The 22,070-nt window shown below is 43.0% G+C and overlaps 2 protein-coding genes across 4 annotated transcripts; one reads left to right on the top strand and one right to left on the bottom strand.

The window, feature by feature from the left end:
- The first annotated feature begins 182 nt into the window (after window positions 1-182).
- snapc3 (small nuclear RNA activating complex, polypeptide 3) lies at window positions 183-9,751 on the top strand. Its single transcript, XM_079998641.1, has 9 exons — window positions 183-417; window positions 4,995-5,078; window positions 5,173-5,254; window positions 5,736-5,840; window positions 5,992-6,141; window positions 7,095-7,177; window positions 8,397-8,555; window positions 9,146-9,253; window positions 9,330-9,751. The coding sequence occupies exons 1-9, from the start codon at window positions 188-190 to the stop codon at window positions 9,475-9,477; spliced, it is 1,149 nt and encodes a 382-aa protein (XP_079854767.1). The 5' UTR covers window positions 183-187; the 3' UTR covers window positions 9,478-9,751.
- A 49-nt stretch (window positions 9,752-9,800) lies between these two features.
- psip1a (PC4 and SFRS1 interacting protein 1a) lies at window positions 9,801-21,908 on the bottom strand. Of its 3 annotated transcripts, XM_079998637.1 has the most exons (17): window positions 21,761-21,908; window positions 21,181-21,269; window positions 21,016-21,092; window positions 20,636-20,774; window positions 20,326-20,415; window positions 19,869-19,961; window positions 18,387-18,443; window positions 18,129-18,189; window positions 17,833-17,920; window positions 17,244-17,424; window positions 16,710-16,792; window positions 15,419-15,474; window positions 13,605-13,675; window positions 13,390-13,491; window positions 12,215-12,416; window positions 10,559-10,655; window positions 9,801-10,366 (listed from the first exon to the last, which is right to left on the bottom strand). In XM_079998637.1, the coding sequence occupies exons 2-17, from the start codon at window positions 21,250-21,252 to the stop codon at window positions 10,336-10,338; spliced, it is 1,500 nt and encodes a 499-aa protein (XP_079854763.1). In that variant the 5' UTR covers window positions 21,253-21,269; window positions 21,761-21,908; the 3' UTR covers window positions 9,801-10,335. The 3 variants fall into 3 exon arrangements, with proteins under 3 accessions (XP_079854763.1, XP_079854764.1, XP_079854765.1); XM_079998638.1 differs by lacking the exon at window positions 19,869-19,961 and having other exon boundaries at window positions 9,802-10,366; XM_079998639.1 differs by lacking the exons at window positions 9,801-10,366; window positions 10,559-10,655; window positions 12,215-12,416 and adding an exon at window positions 12,774-12,820.
- Window positions 21,909-22,070: the final 162 nt, after the last annotated feature.

Genomic DNA, 22,070 nt, shown 5'->3' with positions numbered 1-22,070 from the left:
TCCTTTATACGCCGAATAAGTGACGGCGGGTGTTTTAAATCAACACCTTCCCCTTTAAACCCCGCATTATCCGTAAGCCAATCAGCGTTCACCGCCGTCAAAAACAAACAAACAAAACAACATCTCCCATGATCCCTAGCGCGTCACGGGGGGAAAAAGGAAAAGGGAAAGAAAAAAAAAAAGAAAGATGGCGACCTGCGCTTCGCACACGGAGAGCGAGGCGAACATCCCAGACTACGAGTACGTAGACGTGAACACGAAAGCCTTTCACATCGGAGCGTTTAGGGAGCTGTGGTTAAAGCGACTGAGACCGGCCGATTACTCGTACGAAGCGGACGACGAGGGCTTTGAGGCGGAGTTCGCGAAAGAGATGGGGCTGACCGACGAGACCATGGGCGAGCTGAAAGCCATCTGCAGGTAAAGCGACGCCGACTCCGGCCGTTATTCCCGCGGCGGCGTCCACTCCCCCCCCCCCCCCCGGGGAGACGTCGTTTATCAGTCGCGGAATATGGCGACTGTGAATATGGACTTTGGCGACCCTCGTTCAGTGTGACTCAAATAAATCCAATTCTCCAAAGTACCCTGACGTTTGTTGTTCAAAATCAATCAATAAATGCGTTTCTCTGGGAGCCCGAGGTGGGGAAAACAACACTTAACAAATTAAGAGAGAGGATGAGGAAAACCAAGGAATAAACTTCAAAAACACCTTTTTTTTTTTTTTTTTTTTTTTATTAACACTGCAGACAAGTAGGAGGCCGAGGAGAAACAATGGCGCACACTTATACCTAACACACGCCTATTCACCCGGGCTTCCCTTTCAGGGTCCACCTCTGAGGAATCCTGTTTCTGCATCGCTCGCCACAAATATTTCGAACCACTGACAGCATTTTTTTATTTTTTTCCTGGTGGCTGGTCAGATGTCTCCTCAGCTGCGCGCCACAGTCAGGTTTCAGTACATGTCCGTTTGAACATAAATAAGAGGCATGCGGCTCTAAACTTACACCATTTAGGCAGAAGGTCAGAATTTTGGACATCGACAAGGTGTCAGACAGTCCACCACCCCCCACCCCCCTGCCTCAGGTTCCCCTCTGCTCTATTCCCTTTATTGTGTTCCACCAGAAACACCCACAACATGGATACGGTTGTGTGGTGTCCGGTCGGTGGCAGTGGTATACACAGCGGCCCAGCATTAACTAAGGCTTCCCCCGGGGGAGGGGGTTATATGGTTGGGGGAACAGGGCCTACATTTTTGTTGTGGGGATGTAGGGCTCAACATTTACACCTGTCTGCTTGCCGGGGGAAAGTAAAGAAAACATTTTATCTAACGTTAAACTGCGTACTGTATAGCGGCACGGCCGAGGGCTGAGTCGGGGCCTGCTCGAAGTTTGTGCTCCGACTCAATAAAATGATATTTTATGTTACGCCACGTGAGATGGCAGAGCAGAGGACAGCAGCTTGTGGACGTATATAAACCGGGCGATACAGCTCAAACAGGCTGCGCGCGCCCCCCCGCTAGGCTTGGGCCGACGTTCGATGATATCGAAGATCGCGGCATTTGCCGCCGTATGCAATATTTTCACGGTATCAAAGCTCGTCCGCAAAGAGGATGTATGTGGACGTAAGCGCGCAACAGCGAGGAAGCAGATGAAGGATTTGGAAGTGGTGGCGCGCATGGTCCGGTGATTAAGTGGCGACTCCAGGTTGCATTATTTGCATTACTAAAATTATATTATATAAAAAATATATTTTGCAATTGTTGTAGAGAGCTGCCAAGTCTCACGCTTTGACCGTGAGACTCATACCGCATATCAACCAGTTCTCACACCACATCTTGTATTTCTCACACAGAGAATCCAGAAATAAGGAAATATAAATATATATATTTTTTCTTTCTACTCATATATTTCATCAGTCGCGCTTGCTTGGTCACCAGTCGTGTGGTGAAGGGGAGGTCCTTTCCACAAGCACCTCATTCCACGGGCACACTACACTACTTTCATAGTCGTCAGATCGCTGCACTGTTCACACTACACAACTTTCTGTCTTGTGATCAGGAATCTTGCCGTCTTGTGGTTTCACACTACATGACTGATCGGGACAGGGGCTCGCACATCATATGATCTTTCGCCAGTAGGAATCCCCGACGAGTCTCTCGCGTCCTCAAACTACATTTTGTGACGAAAAACGGAAATGACGCGATAACACGCGGGGGGCAGGATTGTTATTATTTTTATTCGATTCTTGATCACTGTAAAAAAACAGAATGAAAGCAGAATTAAAATTTGAAATCTATTAAAAACCTATAGAAGGAAAAATAAAAAAGGTATGTTGTGTTTCTGGCTTCCGTCTCTCCTTCTTGAACCCGGCCAACCCAGTGTCTGCTCTCATTGGCTGTAGCTTGTTGCGTCACTCGCCGGCATCTGCGAGCAGTCGGATCGCGTTGTGAACAGTTCATACCACACGCCGCTAACGGGAGCGCGCTAGGATTTGTCTCCGATCTGGGGCTCGGCGATCTCCAAAAACCTGTCAGCGAGTGGAAAATCAGGCCAGAAACACGTAGTCTGAACTCGGCATTCGTTGGAGTGGCATAAAGCGATCCGTTGCCAGTGATCCGGCATCAAGGGTCACCGTTTCTCCGGGAATCGCAATATTATTATTATTGTGTATGTATTTGGGCGGAACTCCATCGGGATTTAACATTTTGGATATCGCTCGAGCCAAGTGGAGCAGCATGTCCACCCGCTGAGCCCCGTCAATCAGCACGACTGACAAATTCATCTTAAATCTGACTCCCTGCTTCTCTGTTCCCCCTATGCCTGCTCACCAAAACCTTGCTCTGCACTCCAGAAGAGTGGTTAACATTATCAGGGCTCCAGACAAACTTTCTCCACTGGTAGCTCCCTACTGAAAATTTAAGGAGCACCACTGAAATCAACATGCAACACAACACACTCATATTTTTTTCCATCTTAACTGTATTACTGATGAATGCCTTGGTAATAAATAGACAACTTACAGAAATGAAATTGTACTGTTTTATTTCAAAGGGAAAAAGTCACGAACTAGTGCTTTAACAGAAATCGAGTTAAAAAAAAAAAAAAAAACCCAAAAAAACCCAAAACGCTCAAGTATCGTAAGAGTAGTGGTACCGTTTAAGTCTTAAGTATACCCATCCCTAACGAGTCATGCCCAAATCCTCCATCTTAGCCCCCACACTGTTTTTAGTTGTTTTATTTAGAGGAACAGGGCCAGAGATTGGGGCGCACAGAGAGCCGTGTGGAGTTATTGTAATGCACACTGACTGTAATAAAAACAATGCTCGACTTGAATCTCAGTCGACTGACAGGTTTCCTACTGATGGTTCGACTCGTCCACTTTCAGGGGTCAGCCCGGTGTGGCAGTCAGTGACATCTCTCTATTACCCTTTTTACACCAAAATTAGCGGGTTCACCTAGGTTTTTTTTTTTGTTTTTTTTTTTTGGTCACGTTCAACGTCACTAACACATCGGAAAAGGGGCGTGTCACGATTCCAGTGTCATTGGGAACAAAACAGTATAGGAAACAGCAAACTAAACAATGACATAAAACTTGGAAAAGGTATTTTGAGTTTGAGAGACCGGTGTAAGGGGTGGTGCGTGAGTGGCTCGGAGTCCTGCGGCATCATGGCAACGCGCATCGCATTGCAACCGGTAAAGGGGCCAAAATTAGCGGGTTGACCCAGGTGTCGGGTTTACATCAGCGCCAATCGGAGGTGGAGCCGATTAAGACCCGGGTCCCGTGGACCAGGGACTAAAACCCAGGTTTTTCCCCTTTCACACTGGTGACAAATACCAGATGTTAGCGGTTGTTACTGGGTTTTTGGTGCACGGGTATATCTCACTCGCACACACCAATTCTCGCTCCCTCCTATTGTTTCACATGATATACGCTGATAATAAATGAATAAATATATCTCTTTCTAGATCTCTACCTATCTATCTATCTAGGCATATTTGCAAGTCACACTGGTGCTCCTAGTTATAAAATTTAGAAGCGCTGTCTCCAAAAAATGGTTGCAAAATGCGACTTAATGGTCGTAGTCTGGAGCCCTGATTGTGGTTATGATTTGGATTGTGATAAAAATAAGATTATAATGTTAAATGGAACGCGATGCTGTTTATGGAGAATACATTGTTTTTAAATAGATTATTTAAATAAACTTTTTTTTTTTTTTTTTTAAGTGTTGACACTCTTAGAAATGTTTATTCACATAATTTTAACTGTATTGCTTGCAGAAAGCTTAAAGGTTGAATTATTTAAAAAACTCCGTCAGACACTGAGCCAATGCCGTGTTTTATTATGTTTAGGCATGGGAACCCTGTTTCAGAGTCGGGTGGAGGGGATGTAGACTTGTGGTGTGGTTTTAGCAGCCACACCTGTCTTGGGGTCTGGGTAATTGGGCCAGGGACCAGGGTGGCTGTACGCCTGTTGCTCGTTCGTCCAATCAACAAGCAACATGTAAAACCCCCATCCCCACAGACGCGAGAGGCGCCTCAGTCATGACATGTTTTCCATTCGCCCCGGGCTTGCCCGCTCTTTATTATAATTGTTACATATAATTTGTATGTTTTGTATGTTATTAAATTATAATGTCCAAATTCCCGTTGGTTTTATTCATTTTTTTCAATAGACCTACATTTTCGATTTCGGACAAGTAAGTTGGGCTATCGGGCAAGTTAAACATCTGAGCCACTGAAACCTAATGTCAACCCCTGGGATATTGAAGGAGTATCGGGATGAGGGATCGCGACACACACACACACACACACACACACACACACACACACGCGCTCTCCCCTAAGAAGAGGTCTAATCGGTAGAAACGACAAGAAAGACCCGTGTGAGGGGCTGGGGTGGGGCAAGTGACAGCAGGCGAAATTTCCTGTGAAAAGATTTCTTGAGTGTGAACCCTAAGTAATTTGAACCCTAAGTAATTCAAATGTTGTCGATTGAAGCGTGGACTCCCTCCGCTGCCACCCTGTGGATCAGCCCCCCGACACGGTGAAGGTGCCCCCGGACTCCACTCTCCAAACACTCATGTACGTCCCCGGTTCAACTCGAATACATCGCTAACACGCTGCAAGTAAATGTTACGGCGCGGCCACGAATCACAACTGTGACATCTCCCAACAGACAACGGAAAAGGAGGCAAGACTACAAACTCGACCTTAAAATCAATAAAATCGGCCGACACGACCTCTACGCTGAAGAAATGGTGCGTGTGTACACCCCGTCTCGACAGTAGCTTCAGGATGTCATTTCCTCCAACTGGAATCAGCATTTGCAAAATGGATTCGAAGGATTCAGAATTTATTTTGAGACAAAATCTGCAAGACAAAAACGAGATTGCATTTCCCTTTTGTAAATTACATTTAAACTAGAAATTTGAATGCAAGACGCTTCCATAGACAGAACAATGGTTTTCTTAATGGTTATTTTGATTCCTCTGCAAGTCAAATGGCATAATGATTCCATGTAGTCCAAATATCAACCTCTTTTCGTTATTACTTATCACAGGTGATAATCATTAACAAATATTGTTACCCCTGTGATATAGGTAGAATAAAGGATACTGATGTGCCTTTGATAGGCTTTATCCCTGTCAATCACAAATAAGAGACTTTGGCAATATCAGACATGAATAAACACATGTGACCTTGACTCATTTTAAGATCGGTTCTCTCTTCGGTTTCCAGGAGAGACTGACCGTCGGGAGGAAAGCAAAAGAAGACGTGAACATGGTTCCCGAAGGCGAGGTCATTCTCAGCATCAACATCTACTATCCCGCCGTTTTTGAGAGGGTAAATCCAGACCCCCTCCCCCGCTCCCTTTTTTTTTTTTGTTGTTGTTTTTCTTCCTCCCCCGTTAGACACTAGACTACGGCCGACAGCCGCAGTACAGCTTCCCATTCACAAAGATGGTTCCTATTTTTGTCCCCCCCATCTTCTACAGTTTAAATATGTCCGACCCCACATGACGCTGCTGATGACTGGCTCCCACACGCTGACCGATCTGAGGGACGGAATCTGCTGCGTCAGCGACTTGCAGGCATGCGGAGAGTTCAGCAACACACCTGACATCGCTCCGGATTTCATCAGCAAGGTGATGACAAAGGATCACGTTTCTAAGCAGTCCATGTGTTTTTGGACCATTCGGTACCCCCTCAAAATGAAAGAAAACCCACTCAATTTGTGAATTGCATACGTTCAAGTTCATAACTTATTCATATGATTTGGGTTTTATCCGTGAGGTTAAAGAAGAGGGTTGCCATTATTTATTTTTTTTTCACCCCAGGCCTTATTATACTGGCTTCAAAAGAAGGGAGCCTTAATGTTACGGTCTTAAATGCTTGCCCCGCTGGACTGCATTTAAGCGCAGCAAGAAGCTGCAGCAGAGCGGCCTGTTCTCGGTGGCAAAGCGTTGACCAGGGTTGTGCCGTCGAGTTTTTAATGATGGGAACCAACAGATTAATGAGGCCTGGGCTGATAATAAGGCCTTTATTCGTAAGCAAGAACTTCTTGTATCAGAGAAATCCTCAGGCTTTCTCAGAACCGTGACCCAATATGCTCCAGAGTGGGAGATTGTACACAGGAAGGAGATACTGTTTTACAGTACAGTGGTACCTCGACTTACGACTGTAATTCCTTCTATAAGAACGGTCGTATGTTAAAACAGTCGTATGTCGAAGCAATTTTTCCCTCATATAAATGATGAAATCATGAAGGGTGAAGATAAACAAAACACACAGCACAAACACAGTAAATATGAAAGAAATATGGATAAGCCACAAACTACGTGCACACACAATGTAGGTCGCCCGCTGACTGACTGCTGACTGGCCGCCGATGCGCCAACTCCAAATTTCCACGGTCGTATCTTGGAGCAGTCGGTCGCAAGTCGATACAAATTTTCGCGACTATCGCTGCTCGTATCTCAGATTAGTCGTAAGTAGATGCGGTCGTAAGTCGAGGTGCCACTGTACTGTCAAATGTAACTGTTTGTTATCAGTGTGATGCCTGCTTTTCTTGAAGTGTATTTTACCCGCTCTGTTTTAGGATCACTACAAGTCGGCCTTCTTCTTTTTCGAGGGGGTTTTCTATAACGACATGCGGTCCCCCGAGTGTCAGGACATCAGCATGTGAGATTGTCTTTACGATCAAATCATTGGTTGCAAGTGCTTTTGATATGAACATTTATTTGACAGTTTTCACCATTTTCACTGTTATTAACGTACCACCCTAGTTCATAATAAAATACTCATTCAGTTAAAACAATGTATTCTAGACATAGCAAATAGAGGCCAGATTTGGCATTTTATCAAACAGGAAAGAGGGGCTGGTGCAGTATAGTACAGGGTTATAGTATCTGTGCATTGAGATATTATTGATAACATTTTGTTCCAAATACCATTTCCAAGCGTAAAATGAAATACCTTGAGGGAGCAACCATCCAGTTTTCCACATACATACATAGCAAATGAATGAAATACATTTTTGCTGTTATAACTGTCTGCATACATAAGACTGTCAACCTGTCTCGACATCTTGTGTACGTCTTTTAAGTTTGTTTAGCCATTTCCATTTATTTTTCAATATTAGTTTCTCATAACTGTCTTTTTGTTTGATATTTAATTAGCTGCTTTCTTGCCGGTGACACTAGTGACAAAATTAGTCAAAAGGCGGAACGGGATCCTTTAAATAAATTTGTCCTTTTCAGTTGGACCGAGTAGGGATGCTAGTCCTAGTTTCCACAAATGGGGAGCATAAATTCCACTACTTTCAGAACATTGTGCTTCATCAATCCTGCAGTATGTGTGTGTGTAACTCACCCAGCCTAGTAAAGTAACTATTAATAGGAGACCTTGCACTGGGACTTATACAGGAAGGTTTGTTCGTAATGAGCCTGGAGGTGGGAGGTTAGCCCTTATGTTAGCAGAACATGGGATTTGTCTCACCCGCATTTCACAAATTCCACTCCATTGAATAAAGCCATTAGCAACCTTATCTCGAATTGAACATTTTTAATTCAAAATATCACCAATAAGTAGTTAAGACAGAAAAGTGTACGCGCATGATTAGTGCTCTATTCATCTCCTTAAATGTCAAACCAAGGCGATCCGGTCGCAACAGTCATCATTTCACATCCCATTAAGAAGATGAACACTGCCCTTTGGATCACAAGGCAGCACTGTTACATTAAGCCAAATTCCCCCCAAAAAAAGTCACACAGAACGTTTGTGATCTAATGTTCAACATGTTTTAACACCGTATTGTTTTGAATTCAAAAAATGTTTTTTTTCCAAGCGTCATTCATTCACACGGAAGTTAAAATGGCTCCCATGGTGTCACGCTGTGTAGGACCACCATACAGTGGGCCAACAGCCACAACTTCCCCTCCTACCAGCAGGCCAGGATGGAGGAGACCAAGCTCGTAGATTTGAAAGTGAAAGTGGGTTTCCCCTACCTCTACTGTCATCAGGGCGACTGTGAACACCTTATCATCATCACGGATGTGAGGTAAGCATGGTGGTCTTTATGTAACCATGTTTATGTCAAATCTATTTGTATGTGTGACTCACAGACAGCCACACCCCCAAACAAAACGACTAAAAACACTGCGTTTTAAGCTGTTTTTAATTTGGAAGGACGGGGCACAGAGGAAGTGTTTCCCCCTCCCGCCAAATAGTCCAGTATTCGCGTTGATTGCCAAATCCGATTGGACTGACAAAATTCTGAGTCCGGTACAGCCCCAGAAATAATGAATAATCGGAAAACATAATAAATCCCCCGCGTTGAATGGACCGCACACAAAGCTGAAGTGACGAGCGGAGCGACTGCAAAGTTGTTTCTTCAGAAGTCCTTGAACATAAGATGGAAGACAGTCAATGATAACTAAACAATGATTGTGTTTATATTTCATATCACACACCGTATTCACTCCCACCAGCAAAAAACAATACAAAAATATATATTTTATTATTTGACTTCTGAGATTAAAAACTGCCCTCCTTTTTTTTTTTTTTTTTTTTTTTAATTTATTCAAATAGATGTTTAACCACAAACCACTTTGTCACAATGCCTCTGTTTGGTCATAAACACATTTTCAGATTGTCCCACAAGAGCGACTGCCTGGACATGAAGCTCTACCCGCTCCTCACCCACAAGCACAGGATCACCACGCGGCGCTGCGCCGTCTGCCACGTCTACATCGGCAGGTTAGTGGAAGGCCGCGCCGCGACCACCCGCAGCCCCGTCGCGTCCGAGCTGTAACGCTTTCCCCGATCCGTCCAGGTGGCTGACCGTCAACGACCACTTGGCCCCGAGCGACCCCTGCCTCTTCTGTAACAAGTGCTTCCGGATGCTCCACTACGACGCCGCGGGAAAGAAGCTGGGAGACTTCCTGGCCTACCCCTACGTCGACCCCGGAGCCTTCAACTGAACCCCGTCCAGAGAGGAGCCAGTTTGTTGCTATGCAATAGTTTGATTTAAGATACGTCCACCTGCCGCAATGTGGGACGTGAAATGTTTTCTACACATTTGTTCTACTTATTCACTGTTGTAGAGGTGAAGTTTTTTGAAAACACTGAGTGTCATCCAATTTGTTTTGGAAAGATTTAAGTTTGTCAATGGCTGTACAGTTCTGTTTGCTTCGTCAACTTTTTCAACACAACCGAATAAATGAGTTTCTTAATAAATTGCAAGACTATTCTGTGTCGACAAACGGAAACACCGGACTGAAAGGGACGTTTTAGAAAGCCAATGCTTTATTAATGTTTTAAGACAGACAGAAAAATATTCTTATTTACAGCTGTTAGAGAAGGGGGGGGGGAGGACAAATACAATATTGGTTGAATAAAGCACATCTGGGCAAAATAAACTTTGGCCTCACAGACTTCCTCTCTGTGTAATTGAAATGTACATCGGAGCAGAAACGAGCCTAAAATCTGACAAAACTAACATGTCAAAGTCTTAATGGCAGAACAAAAGTGAATACATCCTACTTTATAACGACTAAGCGGATCAGGTGAGGACTCACACAGTGAAGTAGGCGCTTAAGGTTTCAGGGTACATCTGATAATCAATGTGTTGAATTTCCATTTGAACACTTCATTTTCCATGGGGTACCAATGCCAAGCAATTGAAGTAAAAAGCAAGTCTAAAATGTTGAAGTGTAATAGGAACTTAAAGGTTTTAACGTCCACCTTTTTGGATGAACCTCAGTTTGGTCGTGTGGTAGTTTTAAAGTCATCTATGCAAAGCGTTAAAAACAGATAAACAGAACGTTCCCTCGTGGGGTTCAGGTGGACTCTTCCAGGACATTGGCAGCGCTGCATTGAAAGAGGGGAGGGGGGGGGGGGTTAATAGCTTTGCACAGTTAGTAATTTTTCAGCAACAATGGACTGGTGATCATTTTACATGGGTGTAGTAAGTTCTGAGAATAAACATGGAGTGCTGCACGACCACAGCTTGTGTAGGATCGGAGGCCAGTGGGCCGTGTGCGCGCGCGCGTGTCCTTTTACCTGACACTGTTTCCTGAAGTGGCGTCGTCTGGCGCCCTTTCCTTCTCGGGGTCCTTGTTCTCCCCGGGGTTGAAATCCCCATTCGTGATCTTGTTATCTTCACCACACACACACACACACACACACACACACACACACACACACACACACACACACACACACACACACACACACACACACACACACACACACACACACACACACACACCGGTAAGAAACAAAAAAAAAAAACAGACATGAGGAGTATTCACAGGGCCATGTGATGACACATGTTTGGGCCCAGACCTCACGCAGACGATTGGGATTTTCCGGCCGTTCGACATGCCGTTCACTACAACAGGAGTGCTCATTGACACGTACTGTAGGTCATAAGAAATACAGTTGAGTACAGCGAGGGAGGAAGTGGCGGAGGCCTCCTGACCACGCTGGCTCTACGTGCGGAGCCACCGCAGTGATCGTATGATATCCCCGTAGCGGCTCGGAAAGTGACTTGCGGGACTGAGCTCCGGTCTATCGCTTCTTTTGTTTCCTGTGACTAACCCGCTCTGACTGACTTGCTGGGCTAACATCAGACCTTATGACATTAATGAATGGCTCTATGATGTCCTTTAAAAGTCACCCATATGATTGCTAGATGTTTTAAATTTTTTTTTTTTTTTTTTTTACTTAAACTCTACTTGGATGCAGTCGATCACCTTCAGCCATTCATTCTCAGGGAGTTGTAAATCGTAACAAACCACTGACCACAGCCCTCCTTCCTGCATTCCATACTTTGTGCATTGTATTGAGGGCGCTCAGTCTGGTTTCAGAGACAGTCGATGCAATATCCTCATTCACATGCAGAGTAGAACTGTTGGAGAAACTTTGTACGTAAAACATTCTTCATTTATCTACTATGACGCAAAAAATGCAAACAGCAAGTTATTTTCATGGTTTTCTGTCCAGTTCTATTCGTGGGATGATAAGGGAGTGATAGGTTGCAGTCTGGGACACAATATGTTTCTTATACCTAAATTAACAGGTATACCCATTTTTTTTTTTTTTTTTTAACACGGGTAAACCCGCTAAAAATAGGAGATTGACGCCTTTCCCATTGCCAGTAGATGAGTATGCCTCTCTTTTTTCCCCCTGGTATATCACAAGTGACTTCACCAACACGCCAGAAAAAGGGGTGTGAGAAGTAGCGTCAGTAGTGTCAGAAGCAGCATGGAGTATCCATGCTGCTCAATGCCCGCGCCCTGGCAGCGCCCGATGCCGCTCCTTCGGCGGCGGGGAGCGGAGACGCTCCTCCCATTTGGAGACCGGTTTGGGGCGGTGTCGGAGGGACTTGCACACAGACATTACATTACATTTAGTCATTTATCAGACGCTTTTATCCAAAGCGACTTACAATTGTTCAAACACCGACGGACGCAGCCATCAGGAGCAATTAGGGGTTAAGTGTCTTGCTCAAGGACACTACAGCATGCTAGCAGGAGGAGCCTGGGATCGAACCAGCAACCTTTAGATCACTAGACCACCAGCTCTACCTCCTGAGCTACCATCCCCAGACATGCATACCAGACATGCATCATTTAGACTTGTATGAAGTTTTCTTGTTTTTTTTTTTTTAACACATATCTTTGACGACTTGACGGAGTGGGCGGAGGAGGATACCTGCGTTCTGCTCCCTGGCCTGTTCGTTTCTTTTAATGGCTCCTTTCTTGGCCTCCTCGTACTGCCGCTGCTCGGCCAGAGACTTGTTGAGCACCTGGCTGAGCACCAGGTCCCCCTCCCCCACCAGAAACATGCTCTTGAACTTGTTGTACAGCATGGTGGCCTTGTCCATGATGTCCTGACTGGCCTTGAATCTGCGGATCTGAACAAGCGAATCACACAAATCCTTCGGTTATAAAACAACTGAGATCACAGTGGCATCATTAGGAGACATCGCTGTCCAAAATAATTAAAAGGGCATCTTCCGTCACAGATTAGTTTCACTCCACTAAGAGCAGTTACTGTATATCACCGGGGGATAAAAACGGCTCTTACCAACTGAGATCCCCGGATGCAGTATTCAGATATACAGTGTTTAGCAGCTTTATTCTATGTCTTCTGCAATTCTTTAAAGATAGTTTTCAATTTTTCCCAAAGCAGAAATGATTAAAATGTTGGTTCTCATCATTTATTCTATCACCTCGCCGAAGGACCTTTCAATTGAGAAACTTACTGCTGTCCTGCAGCTTCTCACTGTGCTTGAATGCAGTCCAATTCGGCAAAGGTCTTAAAAAACCATGTAGTCATGTCAGAAATTCACATTATAGTCACGGGTTTCTAAGTGTATTTTTTCAACATTGATAAAATACATGAAACAGTAATATTTCATTTTATTCAGAACTTCTTTTTGCAATTGCCGCAGTACATCCAGAGTGTGACATTGGCTGCAATAGGTTGTCAGTAGGAAGCAGAGCAACTTCCTGTTTCCAGCCTGTTACATTAGCGTGGATGTAGCCAAAAGGAAGTGCAAAAGGATAAAAAAAAAAAAAAAAAAAAAAAAGGATAAAATGAACATTTTTTTAAATGAAATGATGTTTGATGAAATGTCAGATTTTTTAAGGCTTAATCGTTTGCCCCATTGGACGGCATTTAAGCACAGTGAGAAGCTGCAGCAGAGTGGTAAGTTTCTCAGTAGCAAAGCGCTCAGCGAGGTTGCGCTACAAACAGTTATGAATGATGGAAGCCAACGTTTAAAAAAGACCACTGTTGAAAAATAGCAAACCTATCCATTAAATTGCAGCTCAACTTTACACTCTTTTTTTATTTTTTATTGTGGGTTCAGGTCCCCAGTTTACCTTCTTGAGCGTGGCAATGAGCTCGCTGTGTTTCTGCAGATGCTGTGTAGTAACTTGGAGGGTGCCAATCTCATCCAAAGCATCCAGGCACTTTTTCACATCCTATCGAGGGGAAAGAGGTGAGGACCAGAGGGAGTGTCAGAATTCCAAGTGTTGGAAATTCAAGTGTCTCGACATTTAACTTATTGTAAAAGATAAATCTTACTAAAACTTACTGGGCTGTCAATTTTCAGGGAAATTCTAATTTCGCCATGCAACCTTTGAAGTTTTGATTCGGTTGATATTTCTGTGACCAAAAGAGACAAATCAAGATCTTATTTACGACTGAGGTCACAATTGTCATTTTACTCTTGCTGATGTCAACAGAATGCACGGAATCACAAGATATAGGACGGAAAATACGCGACCCTCAAAATGTTGTTAATGGCATTGATTTCTGATTGATTTGTTGCTCAGACCACACAAGGTTCAACAGACCTATAAAGAAGAGTAATCAAATGAATGATTTGGGGTCTACTGGCTGTTATCAAACTAGAATTCATGTATATCAGGATTAGAAAAATCACCATTGGTAGATGTTAGATTTGACAAGTGACGTCACTCTGCAGAGCAAAAAGCAAACAATTCACAATGCCGAGGAACGACTAAACTACTTTTTAAAAATTTCACCCCAGACATGTTTGTTGCTCTTTCTCAAAAAGACACCAAGGACCAGACAGAACTGAGCGATTGTGCCTGCGTTATGGATAATGGATTTTTATGGTAATGACTGTCATCTGATGATTGGAAAAATGTTTGATCTGCATTTTGAAAATGTAGAGATGGTTTTTTATCTAGGTTGACCTTAAAGGGGACCTATTGTGAAAAACTCCCTTTTACATACGTTTGGTTCTCAGATGGGCTTACTAACACACAAACTGTGACATTAGACAACCCAGTCAGTTTTTTGTGAACATTTCCTAAAGCAAGCCGTTCAGCTTCGCTGGCCTGATCGACATCAGCGAGGGCTTCATTCTAATTAGAACTGCCCTCAATCTGCGTAACCCGACAAACAAATATTTTAAAAGAAAGAGGAATTAATACCAACTGTCCGTGAAGTAGCAGACGATGGAAATGTAAGTATTTAAAGAAATAATTCTGCTGTGTGCTTCTTTCCTTCTAAAAAAAAAAAAAGTATGCGTAGGTAGACCGTAGGCAGACCGTAGGCTGCGGTATGTGATCTGCTGTGCCTTTCTCCAAACAAAACCAATAAAAATAGTGTGTTTTTATTGAAGATGTATATATGTATGTATAGATGTACATTTTTTTACTTTTTCGACGTTTCCATGAAACGGAAAATCCCCGCGCCTGAGAGTCCGGGTGCGGTGTCTGCGTCTCCCACAAACTTGGAGCAGGGCAACGAAAGTCGGAACTAACTTCAAAAGAGGGCTTGTAGATCTAATATGAGTGAAAATTCCACAACTGGATTGCTTATTTCTCACCTCAAAATTGTTCAGAACCAGATTTTGGTGGACTGATGAGGTTAAATCAGTGAAAGTTACAGAGTAAATAAAACACAACCCAGAAGTCATGTTTAAACCCCATTGGCTCACGGAACTCAGGGCCTCGGGAGGGAGGCTCCTCCCACAAAAAACAGCCCGTTTTGGAACAGGATGGTATAGAGGTATGTTAGAATGCATAATATGAGTGATATTTTCAGTAAACAAAATTCAAAAAATATGTTTTTGGGGACCTCAGAGACCTATAATAACTAAAAGGCGTAAATGGGAGCATTATAGGTCCCCTTTAACTGGAGTTCAATTATCTCAATATTATACAGCAGAAGTTTGGTGGTGGACCTATTTCAAGTGGATCAACAGACATCTGTTGGGCAATAGTTTCCTTTAGCACAAAGAAAGCTTTTGAGGATTTGTATTGGAAACTTGCCTCAAAATGGTAATGTGTAAAACCTAGAAAAACACCCATGAAACATCACACATAAGGACCCGCGGACACTGTTCCGTTGTCTAATGTGAAATTGATGGCTTACCTTTTCTCTTGTCTCCTTTCTTCTCCTCAACTTTCTTTCCATCATCCTTGATTTGTCTTAGAGAGATAATCAGTTAGAAATCTGTTATGTTAGGTATTCATTTCCCCTCTTCGTTTTCTGTATATTCAATTCATAAAAAGTTTATATTAAAAAAAGAACACATAGTAAAGTCTCTGACGGGGCACAGCACGGGAAGGCGCTTGTCGGGGCTCTCAAATTCACAGGAGAGGCAAAAAAAGAACATATATATCAAAATCCGACTTATTTGAAAAGTTTAAGATAATTAAACTTTAATTCACCTCATGTTGCATCTGCGTGGTAGCAGACAGGCGAATGCTGTAAATCCAGCCAATGAGCAATTTCCAGAAGCCCTGTTCCGCCATGTTTGTTTACACTTGCCCCCATGCGCGCAGGTAACATAAAGTACCGTAACAAAAAATAAATAAAAATGGCGTAAAGCAGTTCTGCCATTGTAAACAATGATGGCGGAACGCCTGTGCTAAGGTGAGTGTGAATTAAAGTTTACATCTTCAGTTTTGCAATACAAATGTATACAATGGGCACGGTGTTACAGGGAAAGGCCTACGATTCAGAACCGTGGTTGCTCGATACCGCGGTATACCTTAAAACGATATACCGTTACATCCATAACAGCTAATGTTATGACGTGCTCCAGTTTATAATAATTCTTTATTTTCCCAAGGTCTCTACAAGTACCAGGCAGTTAAACTGAGATACCTTTTAGGACCTTTTTAAAAGACATTTTTATTTTATTCAATAAAGTATTCCTGAATAACAAGGTGTTATGTTATTGTGGTCATATATAAAGGTAAGTACAATACATTTAGTATGAGGGTAAGTATTAGGTTAGGATTAGGGTTTTATAACATCAGAAATGTTGACTGATGCAGAAGAACTTGACAGATTTTTACAAAAAGATAAATATATGTATGAACCAGACAAAATGTTGACGTTGAAATTAATAAAATCAAATTTAAGACTACTCAACTAGACTCTACAACTACAGACACCTTGTTTCCTTCCAAAAAATAAAAAATAAAAAATAATAATTAAAAAAAAAAAGCATTAAAAATATACATTTTATGAGTTTTCAAGATGCCGCCGACAGACATAGGCATGTTGCACATCATTTTTTATGGAAAACAAAACATTGTCTGATTGTTGGAGAAGTTTGTTGTTCGTCTGATTGGTAGAATCAAGAGAATTTTAGAGAAGTTAAGGAAATCAGTGATCATTTTGAAGATGCATGTCAGCTTATGTGTATGCTTACTCCCGGAATTCATCTGCTTTTCGTCGCCGCGATTCCTTTTCTGTTTCCATCGAGTTTTGCTGTCTCTTTCGGCCCCTGCTTTTCTGCTCGTTACAAAAAAAATGCACATGAAAAAAAAAAGAATTTTAGAAAGGTTTTTGATTTGATCGATTTTCAATTAAATGTTTCAGTACTTGATTTCTAGATGACTGTAGGCTATACGTTGTCAGTCAGATCCTTAATGCAAAATAGAAAATATACCAGAAACTATATGAAATGTTCGATATTCATGAAAAGCCACTTAATTTTCCGTGTTTTGGACACATCGAAGCACGTTAGATGTCACTAACAGATTACATTTTTTTTTAAATTTGTGAACCATTATGCCACAATGACCCCAAACTGAAGAGGTCCGTTTTATAAAAGTAATGGAAGGAATATGACAAGACTTGAGAGGCTCTTCCTACAACATACTGTATAGAAGTGTGACATTTTATATTTCCCAGCAATCCAGTGATGAATCCAGTATTTTCATTGCATGGACTGGACACCTGCCTCGTCCTCTGAGCCAGAGGAGCCGTCTTCCTTGGCCTGTCTCTTCCTCTTCGCTTCTGGCTCCTTCCCGTCTGCCTCCTTCACTTTGCCCTCATCCTTCTTCTTCCTCTTCTCCTCCTCCGCACCCTTGGATTTGTCCTCTGCTGCCCTCTTCCTCTTTCTGTCCGACTCAGCAGAGTCCCTGAAAGGTATTAAAATATGTATTAATATCACTATGTAATAATTCAATATTAATATGCCGTTTTATGACAATTTTCATTGTTGATTAACGAATGAATCAATTACTTTATTTAACTAATCTGTACAATTACATTACACCATACAATCATGGGAAAATATGTCTAATTGGACACAACATTTCGGTAAATAGCTTAATATTTTTACTCAGCAGTCTTAAACAACTTTTCCTTCTATATGTGACATAAAGATGAGAATTCAAACTTTGGTTGAAATGAAAAATGCTAATATACACCACTAAATTTATTATTCAATAACTGAAATACCATTTTTGACAATCAATTGACAATGTCACCCCTAATATTTATCTATATAGACCAATTCACATGTATTTACAAAAATAGTTAGTTACATTTCACTGCCAGAGCCTTGAGGGTCTTGCTGTTGTAGCGTCTTTTCGGCTTTGGGCTTCCTGCCTCTGCGTTTGGGGCCTTCTCCACCTGGTAACACGCACATACATGGACATAACACACCTCTCATCAGACTGGACATTCACGTGGAATTAATATTTCCCCATAATTGCATTTGTCTTTCCCACTCTCCCACACAAGCTTTGTGCACATCATGCATAGAAACAACATTAGCTTTTGCTTTATTCCATTCAAAAACAAAACAACTGAAGGGCAGTAGTGTTATTGTGTGGTTCACCTGAAGGGCTCGTGGGGCTAGAGGGGGATTCCTCTTTATCAGAGTCCTGCTCAGCGTCACCCTGCAAAATGCATAAAATAAAAATGTAAATGATTGTATTTACTTTGATTTATGTAATGCTTACATGACTTGAATTGGAATAATTATACATTACATTTGAACATTTATAATTGAGCTCCAAAATGTTTAATTTCTATAATTTTACAAAGATGTGCAAGAGAAGTAATTACTATTATTCCATTATCAGACATGACTCACCTTTTTCTTCCTCCCTCTTTTTGGTTTAGCATCGTCCGTTTCCTTTTGCGCAGAGTCCTAAAACACGACATAGCTTGTGTTGTGATGCCATTAGCCATCAGCCACCACAGTTTTGGGCTGTGTGCTCACTTGCTAAACCTTTATTGTGTTATGCAGGGAAATGCCAAGGTATGAGTAGACAAAATCACACTTCCCTTCCTTTAGAAAAGACCCTCTACACCTGATGTTTTAGCACCATCTAGTGGATTAAAACTGCATAGCAACCAATGCAATACACTGATCAACTGAAGAGTGTTAACTGTGGCTAACGCCAGTTTATTGGCCAAAAAGGCTAATTTCAACGTGAAAAATGTTGAGATTATTTGTGCCATTTCTGAATGACTTTTGATTAAATCAAGGGCCCTTGATAATTTATTTGATTTGGCCAAAGGTGTAAAAACATAAGCATGTTCACTCGTTTGGGCAGCAGAGAGTGTTTACCTAATATACTGTATTTACTTCACTACATTCACTTAAGTAAAAGATAAAACGTACCTTTCTCTGGAAGCTCAAATACAGCCATGCAGAATTTAAATGGCACAAAAACTGATAGTAAAGGGTCACCACAAACACACTACAGGTACCGCTCATTTAACGACCGGGTTCTGTTCCTAGGACCAGGTCGTTAAGTGAATAGGTCGGTAAGGACACGTGTTATTTCACGGTAAGGGGGTGTGGCCATTGGGAACGCTAGTGAAGTGAATACTGACAGAGTGCGGGAACGAGACTGAGACCGGTGATGAGATGAGATGTATACAGTGTATATAGTATATATAATGTATATAGTGTATATAGCAGGCACATCGCGGTATTGTACACAACGCACAAAACCGCCTGGTCAGAGAGCAAGTAGAGAGTAAGTCCAAACGGTCATTAAACAGGTAGGTCGTTAAGTGAGGAGTACCTGTATTAATAGACACACTGTTAATAGTTATTTTAACAAGTGGATGGGGCCTCCCCACCAAGTGGATGGGGAAGCAAGGCAAAGCAACTAAACATGTTGAGTTAGTTTCAAGAGTTGTGAAATGGAGCCATGGAAGCTTTGGTTTTCAAACATGCAAAGCTAAAATGTGCACATAAACATGACGATTTTCTCTTTGTTTGAGCAACATCAACACAATCTATTCTTACCAGTAATCTGTTAAGAGTACTGTTGTTGCTGGTGCTATTCACAACACAGGAATTTAATGTTTTTGTTCATCACATAAATACCAAAAGTACACATCTTCCCTTAATTAATTTGCGGTCGCACCAGCCCCAGGAAAAAAATAAAATAAAATAAAATAAATCAATAAAAAATCAAAAACATAAAGCACCAATATTAGCCGGTGACACTGCGTAGAGCTAGATACCCACCAAAATCAAACCAACCAACTAAAAGCCCTGGAAGCCGTGTGCACCTAGAACGACCTACACCTCTTATGACATCCCATCAGTACGTACATCCTGGCTCTGAGGGCCCTGTTCAGAGGCCTCCACAGAACCCTCCCGCTCGTCCTCATTCTCACCCTCCTGTCCATCCTCACTTCCCGGAACCTGAATGTACCCAAGACATAGCATAGGACGTAGGGCATTGGGAGGGAGTTAAACAGGTTTTCAAAGAGAAATACGAGAGTAAATTAAGAGTCAGGGGTTGTCCCTAAGCTCCTTCTAAAGCCTCTGTATACTTAAGTTCCACCTCGTTGGATGTGACGGAGCCAAATATCCAGACTGTGAACTACATGATACACCAATGTGGTGATTTAGCATGAAACAGAGATGCGAGGCACATTAGACAAAGTTAGCAAAGGAAGAGACTCAAGCGGACAAAATTAGTGCAAAGAATTAGCCACGTCTCACAGCAGGAAACACGGAAATCTGTGTAAATATATGTGTGTGTGAACGAGTCGCGGAAGCTTACTTTGAATTTCATCTTTATATCATCCACACCTTCTTCACCTTCTGGACCGCTGTCCGAATCCTTCTCCATCATCGTGTCTAGAGGGGTTGGCTTTAAACAAACAAACACATTTGGGAAGAAGTAAAGAAGTATATGCGCTAATAGGAGGATGCCGTGGTAACTGTTTGCAATGGTAATGTGCAAAGATAAAAAAAAATAAACACAATAAATGTATGTAGAGTTTATAATTATGTGCCTTAACATCCTTGGGAATAACGTACAGGCGTGCTCATATTGGGGTGAAAATGGTGTTATTTTGAGAAAGCTGTACCTTGGGTGCTGTGAGCTCAACCTTGGGATTGTTCTCGATCTCCCACAGACCTTCATTGAAGCCCTTCCGCTTGTTGGGCTTGGCATACTTCTCTTTGTTGGACAGGTAAGGAAATATGTCTTTTGGACCAAGGAACGCACTGATGGAGAGAATATCGTGGATGCGTTAGAGCTTGTGTGACGTCCGAAATGCGGTCGTCACCTGTTCATTTTCAGATTTACTTATAAGTCGTACAGGCCCCCGGGCATTTAGCTTGAACCACACTGTTTGGTTCTTGTTTTGGGCAGAGAGAATCGAATGTGAAAGCCCAACAGATCCCACGAAGGCGAAAAAAAACAAAACAAAACCACAAGGCCAGTGTGTTATAATCCAATACTTGCGTTTCATGGGTCCCAAAGAAAAATATAGGAAACTTGATGTTGGAGGGTTTTACAGCGCCGTCGGGCACTTCATCAATCTGCCAGACAGAAGATAATAAAGAAAACAGAGGAATATAAACAGAAGAACAAAGGGCAAAGAGTCGTTTGACAGCAGCAACAACTCACTCTGGCAGGCCAGTGGGGATAGCCCTTCATCTTGGCAAAGATCAGATCCCCGGGTTTAAAATCTCGAGCCATGATAAAAGCTTTGGCACCTTGAGGGGGGAAAATAAATAAACAGATTGATATTAAACCGCTATGAAACGGTCAAGGAGAAGGTTCATAGATCCAGACAGACAGACTCTAGTGGGTGTGTTTGCGACAGCCCTCCCCTCCTCCCCTCCCCCTAACCGCCGCCGCCACAAAGTTCCACCGGAGGGAGCGGGCACTTCTTTCGGAAACGACGAAGGAATTATCCGGACACAATCGCAACCGGCGCCCCCGAACGGAGGAACGGAAGGAACCGAAGAGCGCGCTGCGTGCGAGGGCCGACGGAAACGCGGAAAACGCGAAGCTAATTACCAGCGGCGTCGTCATTTCACGCGGGTTGCTGACGGACCGCCGGGCTAGCGTCGCAGCCCCTCGCAAGCCGCCTTGTTTTCGGGGGATTCGCCCTCGACTCGGCGTGAACGCAGCCTCACGACAAATAAACGCCAACTTTAATTCATTTAAAGCGCACGGGTGGCTGGCGCGGGGGTGTGTTTACCTGCGGCGCACGGAGCTCTTCCCGTAATGCCGCACGCTTTCCGCTCCCGCGCTGCAGGGCGACGGACCGTACCACAGCGAGCCGAGGCGGGGGTGTGTCGCTGCCCTGATAGTCCTCTGCCGCTTTTTCAAAGGTCCGCAACAAATGTCGATCTTAATCCCACCGCGCGTTGCCGATGGGTATCAACGCGAACGCACCCAGCGCACGGCTTCGGATGCGATAGTTGGAACAGATTCAATAGTGAAATAATGCATCTGACCGCCACGAGCGGGGTTAATGGCGGCGTCTGATTCTGCGCCGCCGGAGAGAG

This window comes from Zeus faber (assembly GCF_960531495.2).
Source record: "Zeus faber genome assembly, chromosome: 4".
In the NCBI taxonomy this organism is placed as follows: Eukaryota; Metazoa; Chordata; class Actinopteri; order Zeiformes; family Zeidae; genus Zeus; species Zeus faber.
Note: the sequence above shows the minus strand (reverse complement) of the source record. Positions and strands in the feature narration are given on the sequence as shown.